At 41.9% G+C, this 18,642-nt stretch overlaps 1 protein-coding gene across 1 annotated transcript in view; it reads right to left on the minus strand.

Moving 5' to 3' along the window:
- Positions 1 to 18,642, minus strand: part of LOC138979126 (uncharacterized) — a 90,818-nt gene that overhangs the window by 41,501 nt on the left and 30,675 nt on the right. Inside the window, exons 2-9 of the mRNA XM_070351935.1 lie at positions 9,481 to 9,647; positions 7,400 to 7,650; positions 5,561 to 5,736; positions 4,993 to 5,134; positions 4,593 to 4,662; positions 3,702 to 3,782; positions 1,644 to 1,740; positions 414 to 638 (exon numbers count right to left, since the gene is read on the minus strand). Coding sequence (XP_070208036.1) covers positions 414 to 638; positions 1,644 to 1,740; positions 3,702 to 3,782; positions 4,593 to 4,662; positions 4,993 to 5,134; positions 5,561 to 5,736; positions 7,400 to 7,650; positions 9,481 to 9,647 — 1,209 coding nt within the window. The remainder of the gene's footprint in view (positions 1 to 413; positions 639 to 1,643; positions 1,741 to 3,701; positions 3,783 to 4,592; positions 4,663 to 4,992; positions 5,135 to 5,560; positions 5,737 to 7,399; positions 7,651 to 9,480; positions 9,648 to 18,642) is intronic.

An 18,642-nucleotide genomic window follows, 5' to 3' on the forward strand; every position in this document is an offset into this window, starting at 1 on the left:
CTAATCTCACCCACTCTAGCACAGATATACATATAAGCTGTGTGTGTGTGTGTTTGTGGTAGTTATGATGTAATATGGTGCAATTTGTTATGTTGTAGTTTTTCATTTTGCACCATAATACATTATGACATTTGTCATAATGTTATGTTGTTGTTTTTCCCTAATGATTGTACAGTGCTTTGAGCAAGGTTTAAACCCTGGATATGTGCGCTTTAGAAGTAGTAGTAGTAGTAGTAGTAGTAGTAGTAGTAGTAGTAATAGTAGAGTAGTAGTAGTAGTAGTAGAGTAGTAGTAGTAGTAGCTGTAGTAGTAGTGTACATTTCTTCAAAAATGGTCATGACGGCATTCGATCGCTAACCAAATCACATAATACAAGTTTCTCGTTTTAATTGTTATCAACAAATCAAACCTACTCTGCGGATGGAGGGCGACTCCGCACTTTCTCAGGCTGGTCACGTGACAGGATGTACAGACAGCCTCGTTCTAGTAACGACTGACGCACTTGCTCGTGTTTGTAGCCATCCCACTTCAACTTCCGGTACCCGATGTCTCGCAGTTCGGAGTCAGGTGGAAAATAATGTCGTCTGCTTTCTAACACGTGCAGCAACATCTCTTTGCTTACTACCTCCAATGCTGACCTTTGACATGACAGAAGAAATTGACATTTTTAGCTTGGTCTGTAACATTTTCAAAACTATGGGGTCCAAGTGTCACCCCACAAAAGACAAGAGGCGAAGCCTTCAAGGCTCCCGTAAGAAATCGACAAACAGTAACACAAACTCAATCACTCCGTCACACATACACACACACAGTAAGCATAGACACGGTGCAAGAGTGGAAGACGCTAGATCTAGATCTGTCTGTCTGTAGCCTCAGTACTTACGGGGACACGACTGCCACTGAGATCGACACTGCCCTTTCGACAGCCGCTGCGCTTCCTCGCGCAGACACTGAAAACACGCTGTGCAGATCAACCTGTAGGAAATCTCCTTTGGTATCTTCTTTATCTATTTTTGCTGGAGCCGCTACGAAACCGAACAATGTGAAATCGTCTTCCCCGAATCGGCGAAAGCAGCTCGGTTAGAACTGAGAAGTGAATATATACCACAATCCTTCACGCGATCTGACCTAACCTTGCATAGGCTACACTTACGTGAGCCAAAAATGGCCAGAGAATGATTACATCAAATTTCGCAACTATGGTGAACACATGCAAGCTATTTAGTGTTGTGAATTTGATAATGAATTCCATGGCCCTAGGTTAAGCTGTCAAATGAATATATCTTTGTACATACCGGTTCAAGGTTGAATGGCATATGCTGTGAAGACTGTTAACTGGTGCGTGTGTGTGTGTGTGTGTGTGTGTGTGTGTGTGTGTGTGTGTGTGTGTGTGTGTGTGAGAGTGAGTGAGTGATTAAGTTAGTAAGTAAGTAAGTAAGTAAGTAAGTAAGTAAGTAAGAAAGAAAGAAAGAAAGAAAGTAGGCCTAAGTAGTATGTGTTAGTACATTGGATTCTGGTGTGTCCCAATCCATTGAATGAATGTAACGTCAAGGCCGACACATGTACCTAGTGTATGGCACATGGTTGCAATAACGTTTAATGTGTCCCACAACGCACACGTCTCAAATCATTGAGTGCCTTACTTTTGTATGAGGAAGCAGGTAGTGTGACTGGTGGTGGTGATGTGGCAAAGACTGCCCTCATCGTCTTTCAACAGGCATTCCTCGGCGAAGAAATCATCTGAAACACGGTAACGCAATGCATTTTGGTCGTAGGGTTATAAGCATAGACAAAAAGGGAAAAAAAAGAACTTAACTAAGTGTCAAAATCCCGAAGGAGAAGCGAGGTGCGTGGCGAACGGTGTGATCGAGACACAGACAACAAAACAAGCAAGCGTACTGTGACTCGACACATTCATACCCCGTTCATTCCTAACACTAACAAGCAAGCGTACTGTGACTCGACTCATTCATACCCCGTTCATTCCTAACACTAACGAGCAAGCGTACTGTGACTCGACACATTCATACCCCGTTCATTCCTAACACTAACAAGCAAGCGTACTGTGACTCGACACATTCATACCCCGTTCATTCCTAACACTAACAAGCAAGCGTACTGTGACTCGACACATTCATACCCCGTTCATTCCTAACACTAACAAGCAAGCGTACTGTGACTCGACACATTCATACCCCGTTCATTCCTAACACTAACACGCAAGCGTACTGTGACTCGACACATTCATACCCCGTTCATTCCTAACACAAACACCTGTGACGCTAAATGAAACGTTGAGTCTTCAATGTCAATAATATTATGGCATAAGACGAAACCAATAGAATATCGCGTAAGAATGTTTCGTTTTGTCTATAATCAAACGTTCCGGTGTCATTAAAGGTAAAAGGCACACTCCTTCTCGCGAAGACAGCTCGGCTCACCATCTCAGCTCTGGCCCGACTTTATCATTGGATGAGGCCGCTTGGTCACATTCCAGACTTTATCATTGGATGAGGCCGCTTGGTCACATTCCAGACTTTATCATTGGATGAGGCCACTTGGTCACATTCCACACTTTATCATTGAATGCGGCCACTTGGTCACATTCCAGACGTTATCATTGGATGAGGCCACTTGGTCACATTCAAGACTTTATCATTGGATGAGGCCACTTGATCACATTCCAGACTTTATCATTGGATGAGGCCACGTGGTCACATTCCAGACTTTATCATTGGATGAGGCCAAGTGGTCACATTCCAGACTTTATCATTGGATGAGGCCACTTGGTCACATTCCAGACTTTATCATTGGATGAGGCCACTTGGTCACATTCCAGACTTTATCATTGAATGAGGCCACTTGGTCACATTCCAGACTTTATCATTGGATGAGGCCACTTGGTCACATTCCAGACTTTATCATTTGATGAGGCCACTTGGTCACATTCCAGACTTTATCATTGGATGAGGCCACGTGGTCACATTCCAGACTTTATCATTGGATGAGGCCACGTGGTCACATTCCAGACTTTATCATTGGATGAGGCCACGTGGTCACATTCCAGACATGAACGTCATGGGTGCTCTCTGCGTACAGTAGGAATTTTTGCGAGTAACACATTTTCGTAAAAAAACACTTGGGCGTTCCCAGATATTGATTCATCAAAGCATTCCAACACGACACAGCAAGCAGTCAGAGTGTTGATTTTTTGTATGTGTTCAACTGGAGGGATAGTCTTACCCCATGTAAAGCCCTGGCCAGATCTGGGATGCAGTATGCCTTTAATTGAACATTTATATATAGACAAAAGGAAAAACTCGACGGTTTGTGGACATAGCGTTCTTTGAAATGAACGGAACAAGCAAATAAGAGAGAGAGATACTGAACAGAAATTGGACCTAGCTCAGTGTGTTGTTGCTTCCTTGATCTCAAGATGACGAGAGTTAAAGAACTTTTCTATCCTAGCTTTTATTTTATTTTTTAAACCGTCCACCGCATAGTCCGGTAGATCGACGTTCAAGTGAATGGTTATTTTCTGTCTGCAATTAAACGTTCAACTAAAGGCATAATCCTTCTCAAGAAAAGAGCTGTGCTCACCATCTCAGTTCCGGCCTGACTGTCACATGGCAGAACACCACTTGGACACATGTTTAACTAACTTTCCTTCTTGTGGCTTTTCTGTCAGGAAAGATGTTTACCTTGTTCTCTGGCGTCCAGGTAGAAACAAATTTCGCGATCGATTTCTGGGATGAAGACGTCCCGAGACAACTTGCATCGACCTGCACAGACAACAATCAAGGGTGAACTCCTCAATAACAATATTCTAGCTAGGTCTTTATTTCAAATCCTCTGCGAAATCAAGTTTACCTCGTCTGAAATAGCTCGCTTTTCAATGCGCATGGGAAGAGTTTGAAGAACCATCCCTTCCAGACAAAATCAACAGAAATTTGATTGGCTCAGACAATGTTTTCCCTGCATAATGCACAATCACTCTTTGTATTAGGCTAAATGATAAGACTGATGCTTAATCAATTACTCCGTAGTGCTGTCATTCTCATGAAGTCTAGTTGATTTTCTTAACTTGTTTGTTTGTTTGTTCGTTCATGGGCTGAAACTCCCACGGCTTTTACGTGTATGACCGTTTTTACCCCGCCATTTAGGCAGCCATACGCCGCTTTCGGAGGAAGCATGCTGGGTATTTTCGTGTTTCTATAACCCACCGAACTCTGACATGGATTATAGGATCTTTTTCGTGCGCACTTGGTCTTGTGCTTGCGTGTACACACGGGGGTGTTCGGACACCGAGGAGAGTCTGCACACAAAGTGGACTCTGAGAAATAAATCTCTCGCCGAACGTGGGGACGAACTCACGCTGACAGCGGCCAACTGGATACAAATCTAGCGCGCTACCGACTGGGCTACATCCCCGCCCTGATTTTCTTAACTAATACAGATTGCTTTCTCGATTTTTACCTCCGTCAGACAAAATAATATCTGGTCATTTATACAAGTAGAGCATTATTTACCGATCAGTTCCGTAGCTTTCGCGCTATTTGAGTTCATGAAATTCATCAATTGTGTAATTTTACCTGACAAAATGAAGTAGAGATACTCGGAGGTATCGCCTTGATGGAGAATAGTTTGGTTCGGCGGATAGTCCTGCAAAAAAAGAGTTTAAAAAAAGATGGAGGGTTAAGTTTTATTATCAAAGCAACTAAATACGATCAAAACGATGACGGCAACTCATCTTTTCTATGTGTGTGTGTGTGAGTGTGTGTGTGTGTGTGTGTGTGTGTGTGTGTGTGTGTGTGTGTGTGTGTGTGTGTGTGTGTGTGTGTGTGCGTGAGTGCGTGCGTGTGTGTGTGTACGTGCGTGCGCGTATTTATATAATTTGTGAGCCAGCGTACGCGTTCGTTTGCTCGGGAATGTTCATTTGGTACCTGTGAACCTGCATTTATATATATATGTACATGAAAGTTTTCATTTTACCATTTTGTGGATGTGAGGGATGACCTTCTCCAGAGCATCCGGCGGAAGTGACGCAAACACGTTGGCAGGTTTACTCAAGAACAACAACTTCTCCCGCTGCTGAAGAATGCTAATTTTCTCAATCACCGCATGGAATTTTGACCTGCGAAAATAAACATCAAAATCAATATACAAAGGATACAACGCTCTTAAGAAAAGGTGTGGTGGGTATGTAATGTCTACCGTGCATAACATTATGTTAAAGAGTGAAGATTCTGTAGTTTAGGAGGTTGCGTTTTTGTATTCTATCCATCACATCATTCACGACTTGGTATGTAAAAAAAACCAAAATAGTATGACCCATTTTAAAGATAACACACCTAAGGCGCCATTTTGGAAAGTGTTCTGACAATTTGGACCTTAAAAAGGTCAAGGGACATTCGCTATACTGTATTTTTAGAAACACCTGCAATGATTTGCTGAAAACTGCTTCGAATCTATGCCGAATAATTCAATGAATTTCAATCAGCGAGCAGTTTGCTTCGCCTAGCTCTCCTGTGTCAGAGATGTGAGCATAGGTCACGCTGACCTGTCAATACGCAGAAACTCGCTGGGTTCTGTGGTGTAGACTGTGGCAGGGGGAGACAAATCGTCCGACAGGCCGTCAGGGGAGACAAGTCCCAGAAACTCCCCTGTGCCGTGATTGTAGATGATGTCAGGCTGGAAGACGTTACGGGTTTCCGTGATGTCCATGTCATAGGTCACCTGGTCAACAACAAGCTGATATAAAAAAATATGTCACACACACACATGCAGGGCCCCAAAGACCCAACAATCCTTTGAGCAGCCTGACCAACTATAGCGCTGACACACAATGACCCAGCCGGGTCTCTAAACCAACTCCATTACTTCTTGACACCTGATCAAACTCTGAAGTAAAACTTCTTTTCAAACGTTCCAATAATGTCATCTTTCTTGGGTTTTTACATTTAGACAAGTTTTGACTAAATGTTTTAACATAGAGGGGGAATCGAGACGAGGGTCGTGGTGTATGTGTGTGTGTGTGTGTGTGTGTGTGTGTGTGTGTGTGTGTGTGTGTTTGTCTGTGCGTGTGTGTGTGTAGAGCGATTCAGACTAAACTACTGGACCGATCTTTATGACATTTTACATGAGAGTTCCTGGGAATGATATCCCCGGACGTTTTTATTTTTTTCGATAAATGTCTTTGATGACGTCATATCCGGTTTTTTGTAAAAGTTGAGGCGGCACTGTCACACCCTCATTTTTCAATCAAATTGATTGAAATTTTGGCCAAGCAATCTTCGACGAAGGCCGGACTTCGGTATTGCATTTCAGCTTGGTGGCTTAAAAATTAATTTATGACTTTGGTCATTAAAAATCTGAAAATTGTAAAAAAAAATTTTTTTAATATATAAAACGATCTAAATTTACGTTCATCTTATTCTTCATCATTTTTTCATTCCAAAAACATATAGATATGTTATATTTGGATTAAAAACAAGCTCTGAAAATTAAAAATATAAAAATTATGATCAAAATTAGATTTTCGAAATCAACTTAAAAACACTTTCATCTTATTCCTTGTCGGTTCCTGATTCCAAAAACATATAGATATGATATGTTTGGATTAAAAACACGCTCAGAAAGTTAAAACGAAGAGAGGTGCAGAAAAGCGTGCTATCCTTCTCAGCGCAACTACTACCCCGCTCTTCTTGTCAATTTCACTGCCTTTGCCACAAGCGGTGGACTGACGATGCTACGAGTATACGGTCTTGCTGAAAAATTGCAGTGCGTTCAGTTTCATTCTGTGAGTTCGACAGCTGACTAAATGTTGTATTTTCGCCTTACGCGACTTGTTGATTCTTGATTTGGAACGTTGGCAGTCTATCTGTCTCATTTCCAATCTTGATACTTCCCCATAAGATATATCCAAGCGACAGAACGTTTGCTCTATGCCATTGTTTACATTGTGCTATATCTAATCGAAAAAAGAAGTTCTGCAGTGGACGTCATACCTCTGCACAGACGGACAAGCTGTGACTATTCGGGTCCTCTAGTAAGTTTCGTATTTTCTTTCTTTCCTTTCTTCTGGTTGCGTGATTAACAGTAAAAACGGTTAAAACCTTTTTGAATGGCTTCAACAGTGCCTGCTTTTACCACTTCGGACATACTATTTTTTGTAATACATTCTTGATCATTTAAGAAGAAGAAGAAGAAGAAGAAGAAGAAAACAACAACAACAACAACAACAACAACAACAACAACAACAACAACAACAACAACAACAACAACAACAACAAGCAGAAGAAGAAGACCAAGAACAAAAAGAAGAAGGAGATGAAGAAGAAGAAGAAGAAGTAGAAGAAGCAAGACAGTAAACTAACAGTTCAATATCGTGCACACTTGCCTGCACTGCACCGCGCAAAACATAATAACACGACAGCTGCAATTCGTGCGGTCTCTTGACGATGTACTGGTAAGGGGAGTAATTCTCAAAGGTAACCACGTGACTGAGAGCGTCCTTGACATGATCTTGACCCCTGTGGATAAGGCGAAGGCCGTCGACCACGCTTCTCATGGTCAGCAGCTCCGCCTTGTTGAAGAGATGAAAGTCTTGACCCGGCCGTGTGCGTGCATTGCGAGCCATCAGTCTTCGAGCTGAAAAACAAGACGATAATAATGATATATATATATGATATATATAGCTATTCTGATGGACACGTGGGGGAATTCGGGGGCTGTGATTGGATGGTCTCAACATCATCATCAAAGCATAATGGTACGGAAGTCGGCCATTTTTGCCAAAATCCAAAAGCATATTGGCAATAACAAAGACGCATGGTTCCGGTTTACCCATCAGTGTACCACACGATGTTAACAATCGACAACAGCATACACTAACAACGTGAAATTCTTCTCGGGAATGTTTTTCAGCTTTACAAATGTCGATAGCATATCCTTTTCTGCTAACTTCCCGATGAAACAGGACTAAACCAATTATTTTCTGTCCCTAAACACCACAAAATGCCCAAATGTCGAACTTTCGCATTCGGCTTTTCTTATCTCGCAACTCCACACTAAATACTCCACTTCCCTTCTGAAGTATTGATGTACAACCCATGGCACTAACATTTATGCAGTCGTTTATAACTGAGGTTGAAAAGTTCGCTTCATGACGAGACAAGTATGAATACCATTCACCCAAACTGAAAACGTCGCTGTCGTCTGCTCGCGTTGTACGGATTAGCTGTTCTCTTCTCCTCCCCTTGTTGCATCCTAGTTCTTCAGTTGTTTCTAGTTTTCCGTTGATGTTGTGTTTTGGTCTTCTTCATAAGTAGTCTTGTTCAAAATTAAAAGAACTCAAAATTCTTTTTGTTGTATTCGAATGAACTAATAAAAAGCTGTTTAACAGCTGGGTTGTCAAATCGAGTTTTTTTTCCAAAGTCAGTGTGGCGCCTGCGCAAAACTAATGCGCATAAGAAAATAGTCTGCTATCAAAACCTGAGATCAACGCATCGACGCAAAAACTGTCATTTTGTAAGTTTGGAACAACAAATCAAGGTCAGAACAGCTATATAATCGCTATTGTGTTTTCAGCGTAGCAATAGGGTCCGATATTTAGACTCGAACAAGTATAATGCGACTCGTCTTCGACTCGTCAGCATTATACTTGTCTCGTCTAAATATCGGACCCTATTGCTACGCTGAAAACACATTAGCTGTTAATATTGAAATATTTACAAAAGAAATCGGGGACCGCTACGGTAGCCGGATTGGCCTAGATTGATACCTGAAAATAAGGAGCTGTTGAAGATGGGGATGTGTTCCTTGTCTGTCTGTGGTGGACCTACCTTCTACAGTGATGACCACAGATCCATGGGAGGCGAAGAGACGCTTGTTGAAGATGGGGATGTGTTCCTTGTCTGTCTGTGGTGGACCTACCTTCTACAGTGATGACCACAGATCCATGGGAGGCGAAGAGACGCTTGTTGAAGATGGGGATGTGTTCCTTGTCTGTCTGTGGTGGACCTACCTTCTACAGTGATGACCACAGATCCATGGGAGGCGAAGAGACGCTTGTTGAAGATGGGGATGTGTTCCTTGTCTGTCTGTGGTGGACCTACCTTCTACAGTGATGACCACAGATCCATGGGAGGCGAAGAGACGCTTGTTGAAGATGGGGATGTGTTCCTTGTCTGTCTGTGGTGGACCTACCTTCTACAGTGATGACCACAGATCCATGGGAGGCGAAGAGACGCTTGTTGAAGATGGGGATGTGTTCCTTGTCTGTCTGTGGTGGACCTACCTTCTACAGTGATGACCACAGATCCATGGGAGGCGAAGAGACGCTTGTTGAAGATGGGGATGTGTTCCTTGTCTGTCTGTGGTGGACCTACCTTCTACAGTGATGACCACAGATCCATGGGAGGCGAAGAGACGCTTGTTGAAGATGGGGATGTGTTCCTTGTCTGTCTGTGGTGGACCTACCTTCTACAGTGATGACCACAGATCCATGGGAGGCGAAGAGACGCTTGTTGAAGATGGGGATGGGTTCCTTGTCCTTGCTCTCCTCAGCCACGCGTTCCCGCATCTTGCCCAGACCCTCGAAGAACTGCTGGGACTGGGCTGCAGTGGCCACCAGGTTGCTTAGGCGCCTGTAACACGTACACGGTCATCAAAAAACAGGCAAGGTATGTTATAGGAAAGTTTAATTGTGACAAAACAATGCGATACAGTCACGTTCCTATAACATTCCTTGCTTGTTATTTTATTCTGAATTTTGGAACGTTGGCAGTCTATTTTTATTTTTGTATTTTTGTACGTACACAGTAAAATAAGATAAGCTAAGAAAACTGTGATGTCCATTTTCAGTAGGCATACAAAATTGACATTTTTTCTTTTTGCGCCACTGAACGAACACTGTGACAACATCCAAAAAGCATAATCATACTTGAATACATCAATCTATCCCGATCCCTTGTTCGTCGCTTGAGGTTGATACCGCAGAATTATATCTACAATATACTCTGCGGACGCTACTGTTTCTCTTCTTTCAATGTGTCTAAGGGTTTTGGATTTTGTTTGTGTGTTTGTCGTGTTGTCTGCCCCTTCTCCTTTGCTTCTGTTTGGGAGGATCTGTTTTCCTATTCAGTGAAGTCCCATGAGGTAGGGTTTGTCATTGTGTTTGGGAGGATCTGTTTTTCTATTCAGTGAAGTCCCATGAGGTAGGGTTTGTCATTGTGTTTGGGAGGATCTGTTTTCCTATTCAGTGAAGTCCCATGAGGTAGGGTTTGTCATTGTGTTTGGGAGGATCTGTTTTCCTATTCAGTGAAGTCCCATAAGGTAGGGTTTGTCATTGTGTTTGGGAGGATCTGTTTTCCTATTCAGTGAAGTCCCATGAGGTAGGGTTTGTCATTGTGTTTGTGTGCTTGGGTGTTTTCTTCGTCTTTTCTTCTTGAGAGATAACGTCTGCGTATTTGTAAGTCATGTGTTGTTCGGATTTTGCGTTGCGATACAATTTCCTTTCGACGATTCATCTCAATTGTCAAGATTCAAAACCCTGCCGTTTCTCGAACCATATATATCGACTCATTACCAGAATTGACAGATCATCTTTACATTCAGTAACTGTGGTGCTTTACACAATATTTAAGCAAAACAAAAAGATTTGAATATGACTAAGAGCAGCTGATATATTTCAAATTCCCCCTCTCCCTCTCTCTCTCTCTCTCTCCCCTCTCCCCCCCCCCCCTCTCTCTCTCTCTCTTTCTTTCTTTCGTTCTTTCTCTCGTTCTCCCTCTCCCTCTCTCACTCTCTTTTTCTAACTTACTCACTCACTCACACATATACTCACTCGCTCATTGTCGCTCTCTCAAAACAATCAAACAATTTACTACGCTCCCTTCTCTCTTTCATAATCTCAGTCAACAATAATGTCCTCACAAGTCAGGCAAGATATCTCACAGACAAGATATCTGCCTAGATCGACACTGCGGCCAGATTTATCAGTACACTGAAGATTAAGCGACCAACACCGAGCAAATAGCCAGCGAGATCAACCGTGTGAGTGTGACTCGAATGATACTCTTCAAACTCAGTCCTCTCGTACAGATAAGACAAGAAATGTGATCCTAAAAGCCTCAGTGTGAGAGGTTATGGCTGATACTATTTCGCAGAACGGTTACTGGAGGTATTTTTTCTAATGTTGGCACGCATATATATAGCAGTGATGATCTTTGGCAAAAGTAAAACAACAGAATATTTAATGTCACAGAGATTCATACACTTTTAAAAATATCAATAATGAAATTATGTTATGAGACGAATACGAATACGAATACGAATACGAATACTTTATTATCTCATACAGAGAAATTTCAGTGTGGTGCACATTAAAAGACAAAACAAATAATAAGACAACAGATAAAAATACCATACGAAGCATACTACACTCGCGCACGCATATGTACACTAACAGGAATAGTAACATGATTCCAAATAGGTAAATTGCCGTCAGCTTTAGCTAAAAGTTTACCGCTAAAAACTATCATTATCACAGGACTAGATATGTCATTGAACAATATTTATCACAGGACTAGTCATTCGAGGGTTATCACACTCAGCATAAGGGTGCACATCAAAGAATATAAAAAATATTCATCACAGAAATCAGTGCATATGTTCACCGGCACACATACTAGTTTTAATTAACTTAGGTATTTAAAAAGCCAATTGACTTTGGAATACAACCGAAATACGCTAACTTGCAATCCAGGAAAGTATGTAATGGTACGCTGAATTTTCTTTACCAGAAACACATCTTCTTGCTTACTTGTCTTGTGTAAACCTCTCTGATATTTGGATTGGATATTGGATTGGATATTGGATTGGATATTGGATTGGATATTGGATTGGATATTGGATTGGATAAGATTTACAGTCCAGTGAGGTTACCCTCATGAAAATTCGGGCTGCTTTCTCCCCGGGGAAAGCGAGCTGCCATACATACGGCGCTACCCATATTTGTTTTTTCCTGCATGCGTGTATTCATGTTTCCTGAGACAGATTTACATATTTACGTAATATTTAGTAACACCCGTTGTTTGTACCCTACTTAGTGGTTCTTAATTGGGGGTGGGTGGAGGGAGGGGGGGTTGAACAGGTTCCGATGGTGGTGTGTGGATGGTTGGTCAGAGGGAGATGCTGACAATCACATAGTGTTTCAATGCCTTTACAAATGTTGTGACTCAAAACTTAAACATTTAATGCAGGCATTTCGTACATAAAATTCACGAGTACGGTTGTTTTCTGGGTCGAAATCTTCTGCCAAACAGTCTCACAAGCAAGCAACGGAAAGCTTTTACCTACTTAGTGGTCCTTTCCTTTCTTGATTGGGGGCGGGAGGGGGGAGGGGGGGTGAAGAGATTGCGAGGATGATGTGTGGAGGGTTGGTTTGAGGGAGATGTTTTCTGGGTGAAAATCTTCTGCAAAACAGTCTCACAAGCAAGCAACGGAAAGCTTCTCCTACGTATTTTTTCTTTACAGAATACAGAATATTGGTTTAAACAATGTTTTATTAAATCAAACATGATACAAAAATACAACGATAAACAATAGGGACACGAACTCAAGCAAACGCTTATATTACGCGCCCTACGAAGTAGGAAAATAACGCAAATATGATGTCGGACATGCAATACTTATCAATTGTTGAACTATCTACAAGAAGAGCATAGTTAAAGTAAATCAGAAAGAATAAGAAAAAGCTAGCAGGAGGAAGAGGGGGGAGGATGGAGGAGGGAGGAGAAAACGGAAGGTACATATAAAAGATGAAGTTGGCAGCGCATACAAATAAGAATATACATAGTACATTACAAACCATAGTCCTGTGGCAAGTAAGCAGTAGCTCGCTAAATATACATTTGAAAAATGCATATAAAATAAGGTTGAATACAGAATATTGCATTGCCCAAGGTTGGGAATTCAGGTTGGGAATTTGTATCATAATCAAAAAAGCCTGCTTAAACACCTATCGTCTGTCAGAATATCACAACAGAAATGTAAGTGTCTTCTTCAATCATTTACTCTTGAGCTGAGTCACAAGACAATTGTTTTATTATTTTTAAAAGAGAGTCACACCATCTCAAGTCGGAGTTTATAACAACTCCAATTCAAAGTGGGACTAAATTGTTGAAAACGCACAAGAATGTCTCGCGCACGCACTATCACACAGCCACACGATGTGTTTGATTGTGGGGAGACTCAAACGTGTTCTAAAAAAGAACAAAAGAACAACAATGTGTTGTTAACACGGAAAACAAATTAAATGTAGGAGTAAAAAGGCTATACACACCTCGTCTCATTGGATTTAAAATATATTCACCTCAGTTCTAGGTCACGAAAAAGCTTACCGAAGTGTCAAGATTGTGTAACCTTACTCATAAAACAATCCATTCAACTTCTTAGAAAAAAAATCAAGTCTATAACCCAGACGTTCTATTTTGTCAATATTTTACTGCAGAAAAAAAACGTATTTCGAACCATGGGATTTAAAGGTAACATCCCCGCTGATGATTCAACCATCACATTAAATCCATGTTTCGAAAGTGCGTACAACAGTAATTGACATCACTTTCGGCAAAGCCTCGAGTGTGGACTTTCATATTCTTTGGTACTGTCTCTTCAAGAACAACACGCATACGAGCCACCAGCAGGGGATGTAACGTATACTGCTCATGTCTCACAACAACTTTGCTCAGTCTAAAGCTCTCATACTGCTCGGCATCAACCCGCACCAGGACCGAGGTACACGAGAAAGTTACCAACCGGGTGGGAGCCAGCCTCGATGTTAGATTGGTTGAAATTGGGATTTATTGTGATTTCAATCAATCAATCAAACCCCGCGATTTGTTCTCTCCCGTTTGGGTGGCACCCACTTTCGGGTCGTGCATCTCAGCCCTGGTCTACTCACGATCACCAACCGCTGTCTTACTTACATTTTGCTTTGAACAGCTTCAATAAGTATCTGCCAGTGTTTTCCCACCTTGCGCTGTTGGTGGCTTCTGTATGCTGGGGACAAGTTGGCTTGGTCTTTCTTCTTCTTCCACGTCACTCGTTTATTCGACATCGTGATTCGATTCAGCTTCCCAGCTTTTCTGAGCCTTACACCTTTGAATAGTCTTATTCTTCCGTTCAATGTTTAGAAATGTGTGCACATTAAAAAAACAAAGATGTAAAAAAATAACACCCAAGAATAATGATTTCAAAAAGAATCCAGATTTACTTAATCACAATTAGTCACGAAAAGTAAAAAAAAAAAAAAAAAGATTTATTCTTATACAAGCAATGTACAAGTGTACTCATGGCCCATTGTTTTTGTCATTCCAAGAAAGTTTATGTCCGTCCAAAATATCCGTTTTCAGCAAATTATCCCTTTCACAGCTCTTGATTCGGTCGTTTCTTTTTGTTTTGTCAGCTAGTTAACACGCAAAACAGAAGACAAAACGTCCTCCTAAGACGAACAACGTAGAACGTTATTGCAAACGACCTGTGACTAACAAACATACACAACTAGTATTCCCCGGAGACCTCGGCACAAATCCCCATTACTTGTTCACAAACCTCTTTTATCAATGATACAGTCCTTGACACAGCGTGTGATATGGGCGGATATCCTACGGACTACTAACCAAACTAACCAACAACGTGTGATATGAGCGAATATCCCACAGACAACTAACTAAACTAACCAAACAACAGCTGTGTTTTAGATAAGGAGTCTCTTTATCCTCCAATCTTCCGGACCCTTTTACATGACATTTCACTGTCTGTTTGTTCTTTGAGATTCCTGTTCTGTGCGTGACTCAACGGATTACGTAAAGAGACACTTGAAAGTTTTTAAAATGTGCATTCAGAGAGAGAGAGAGAGACAGAGAGAGAGAGAGAGAGAGAGAGAGAGAGAGAGAGAGAGACAGACAGACAGACAGACAGACAGAAAGACAGACAGACAGACAGAGACAGAGAGAGACACAGACAGAGAGAGAGAAATGCACGAATGTGCTAAACTGGTGATGCCTGGTTTTGCAAGTCGTTTCTGGAGTCCCTGAATGACATTCCCAGACAGTATTGACAATGAAACAGCCAATTTGTGCCAGCATCTTTTTTTTTTCTTAAATCCAAAGAACAAAGCCACATCACGTATGTCTGGGTACACTTCTCTAAGCCAGGTCTTACCAATACGAAAGTCATAACTATATATTCATTCACCCGAACGTTTCAGCATTTTATTTCTTAAAATTTCCGTTTTATGTAGGAAAACACGTCAATTGTTACTGTTTTCTCCCAGACCACATAACAGAAAATACACTGCTTCCGGTTGTTGCTTTAGGACTGTAATCTCCTGAAGCATTCACAGACCACTGTTAAACTCTCCTATAATATTACTGTGACAGGGGAGGCTACCGCTCCTTTCACAATAGACTCTGCACCCGAGTTGTTGGCCTTTAAAAGTCAACACCAGTGAATTGTAGAGTTCTGTTTGTGATGGGGTCTGGTGGTTTCCGATTGTCTGTATGTTCATGGAAACCTTCGGGTTTGCATAACAGTTTTTATAGGGCTAAGAAATTAGCCCTAACATGTTCAATCCTGTTTGATTGCACTTCGCTTCCAGAGGTGATCGTAGTGTTTCGGCACACGGTTACATTACCCATTAACCATAATTATTACTCCCACCTCTCGAAAAAAATATCCATAACGTATCAAGACAAACAAAGACACGAAAAATGTAGAAAAGAAATAACAGACCGGCATCTAGCTTCCAAACAAAAGGGCATTCTTTTAATTGTTTGTTTGTTTTGTTTTTTAGCTCCCAATGTACACACGTATAGAAATCAAGAATAAGTGACACACAGACTGATAAAAACCATATCTACAGAATAACCCATGTTGAAGTACTGCGTATGGTAAGTGCATTAATGTTGATAAGATTTATTAAGTCTGGAACCATTCGACCGAATGCCCATTTTACTTTGCCACTCCATCTTCATTTTCTTCTTCTGCGTTCATGGGCTCACGTGCACTCGTGTTTTTCTGCACGAATGGGATTTTACGTGCATGACCGTTTTTACCCCACCACTGAGGCAGCCCATAGACCATTTGTGACCCTCCACCACGAAATGAGTCGCATGTCACGTGTCTGGTAACAGTGTGAGGGTCACCTTAGTCACAGGCTTATAACTCAAACAAAGTTTTCGCTCTTTTCTAAAACGGTTTTCACCACTGGATAGAGCATAAAAAACTCTTTAGAAAGATGTAAAAATGTGAAAATCATGCAAAGGTGACATGCGACTCATTCCGTGGTGGAGGGTCACCTTTATATTTGGTCTATGGGCAGCCATACGCCGATTTCGGGGGATGCATGCTTGGTATTTTTGTGTTCCTACAACCTAAGGGCGGAAGTCGGAGGATCTGGGCCAACAGGCGCACCTTAACCAACCACAGATCCACACACAAACGCAAAGCGAACGACAAGAAGAAGTACACATGCAAGGCCGACCTCCCTATCATTAGGCTATTGCGCCCGTTAAAATGCCACGTGCAAACAATGTATATAATAATCTCAATTATTTTATTAAGATTTATTAAATCTGCTACATTGCACCATTCGGTCGAAAGTCCCTTTTACTTAAAGCACTCCAAACCCAGACAAGTGAACGTCTGAAAACTGATAACACGGGAGCTAGAGTTGCAGACGACACTGCAGTTTAATGCTGTACAAATACTGAGAGTGTTTACATTATAAGTAGGCACTCAATCACTCCATTCTGCTATCAGAAGGAAGTATTTATTTGTCGCTTGTCTGATATATACTTTGATGATTTAACTTATTCTCTCTGGTTGTTCGGGCATGGTGCATGGATGTGCGCGCGTGTGTGTGTGTGTGTGTGTGTGTGTGTGTGTGTGTGTGTGTGTGCGTGCGTGTGTGCGTGCGCGCGTGTGTGTGCGCGTGTGTTTTGCGTACGTAAGTGACTTTACCAGTCAACCCCTCTCTGTCTGTCTCAGTCTGTCTGTCTGTCTGCCTGTCTGTCCAGCTCTCTCTACCTGCCTGCCTGCCTGCCTGCCTGCCTGCCTGCCTACCTGCCTGCCTGCCTGCCTGCCTGCTTGTCTGTCGGTCTGTCTGTCTGTCTGCCTGTCTGTCCAGCTCTCTCTGCCTGCCTGCCTGCCTGCCTGCCTGCCTACCTGCCTGCCTACCTGCCTGCCTGCCTTCCTGCCTACCTGCCTGCCTGCCTGCCTGCTTGTCTGTCGGTCTGTCTGTCTGTCTGCCTGTCTGTCTGTCTGTTTGTCTTTCTGTGTGTCTGTCTGCATGTCTGTCTGTCAGTCTGTCTGTCTATCTCTCTCATAAGTTTGAAGTAATTCCACCAGCATAAGATCAACAATAATAATCTTCTTTGACTTAATCGCCTGTTGTGGAGTGAATAAGAGCAAATTTGGCAAGAGGAGAGGTAGGAAATCTCAGACAGTTAAAGCCTAGCTCACACAACATCCGTTTTTGTAAAGGCACAGTCACGGTTCTTCTTGCGTGAACAATTCGGATCACCATCTCAAATATGGCCAGGATTGTACATGAAATAAGACAATCCCTTCACTTGGATACCAGCCACAAGGCTTTCAGCACTGAGTTGGAATATTGATTTATCTATAAATTCAAATGTATTTCTCTAAAACACTGGTGCCTTTAAGATATATTTACACACACACACACACACACACACACACACACACACACACACACACACACACACACACACACACACACACACACACACACACAAAAGAGAAATGATCGTATCCCGCCATGTGGAAGTATAGGCAGATTTGAGATAGTAAGCATACCTGTATCCTTAAGTTCCATGCATTCATCCTTCATTGACTCGGTTTACACAACCCACAATACCAACAGACAACAATTCAGATCATGTTTCAGACGATTCACGGACAGAATTCACTGAGAGGATTAAACAGGTTTAGAGGTGGGGATTAATATCAATGAGCTAACATTGGACAAAAACTTCTTGTGAGAACCCGGCTTCATGGACAAAAACGTGAATGTGGGATTGACTCAAATAACACAACTACACCTAATCACGCGAAGAAAGACAGTTCGGTGTGTGTTTTCCTACCTTTTCACTCAGTGATCCATGTAGCATTTTGAGAGAGAAATAGAGTGTGTTTGAGAGAGAGAGAGAAAAGAGAGAGAGAGAGAGAGAGAGAGAGAGAGAGAGAGAGAGAGAGAGAGAGAGAGAGAGAGAGAGAGACTTAGACTTAGCCTTAGAACATTTTATTGACATAAAGGGTAAACATTTTAAGCCAAGGGCCTAATCTTACAACGTGCCCTTTACATTCACACTAACACATCCGCACGCATATAAACAACATAATATAATGAATTAATATAGGCATATCAGAGAGAGAGAGAGAGAGAGAGAGAGAGAGAGAGAGAGAGAGAGAGAGAGAGAGAGAGAGAGAGAGAGAGCGAGAGAGAGAGAGAGAGAGAGAGAGAGAGAGAGAGAAAGAGACAATGACAATGACAAATTCTTTATTTACGAGGGTAGTGGCATAAGCAAACAGGTGCTTTTTTACATCCAGCCCTCG

The sequence above is a fragment of the Littorina saxatilis genome, linkage group LG10 (assembly GCF_037325665.1).
Source record: "Littorina saxatilis isolate snail1 linkage group LG10, US_GU_Lsax_2.0, whole genome shotgun sequence".
Classification (NCBI taxonomy): Eukaryota; Metazoa; Mollusca; class Gastropoda; order Littorinimorpha; family Littorinidae; genus Littorina; species Littorina saxatilis.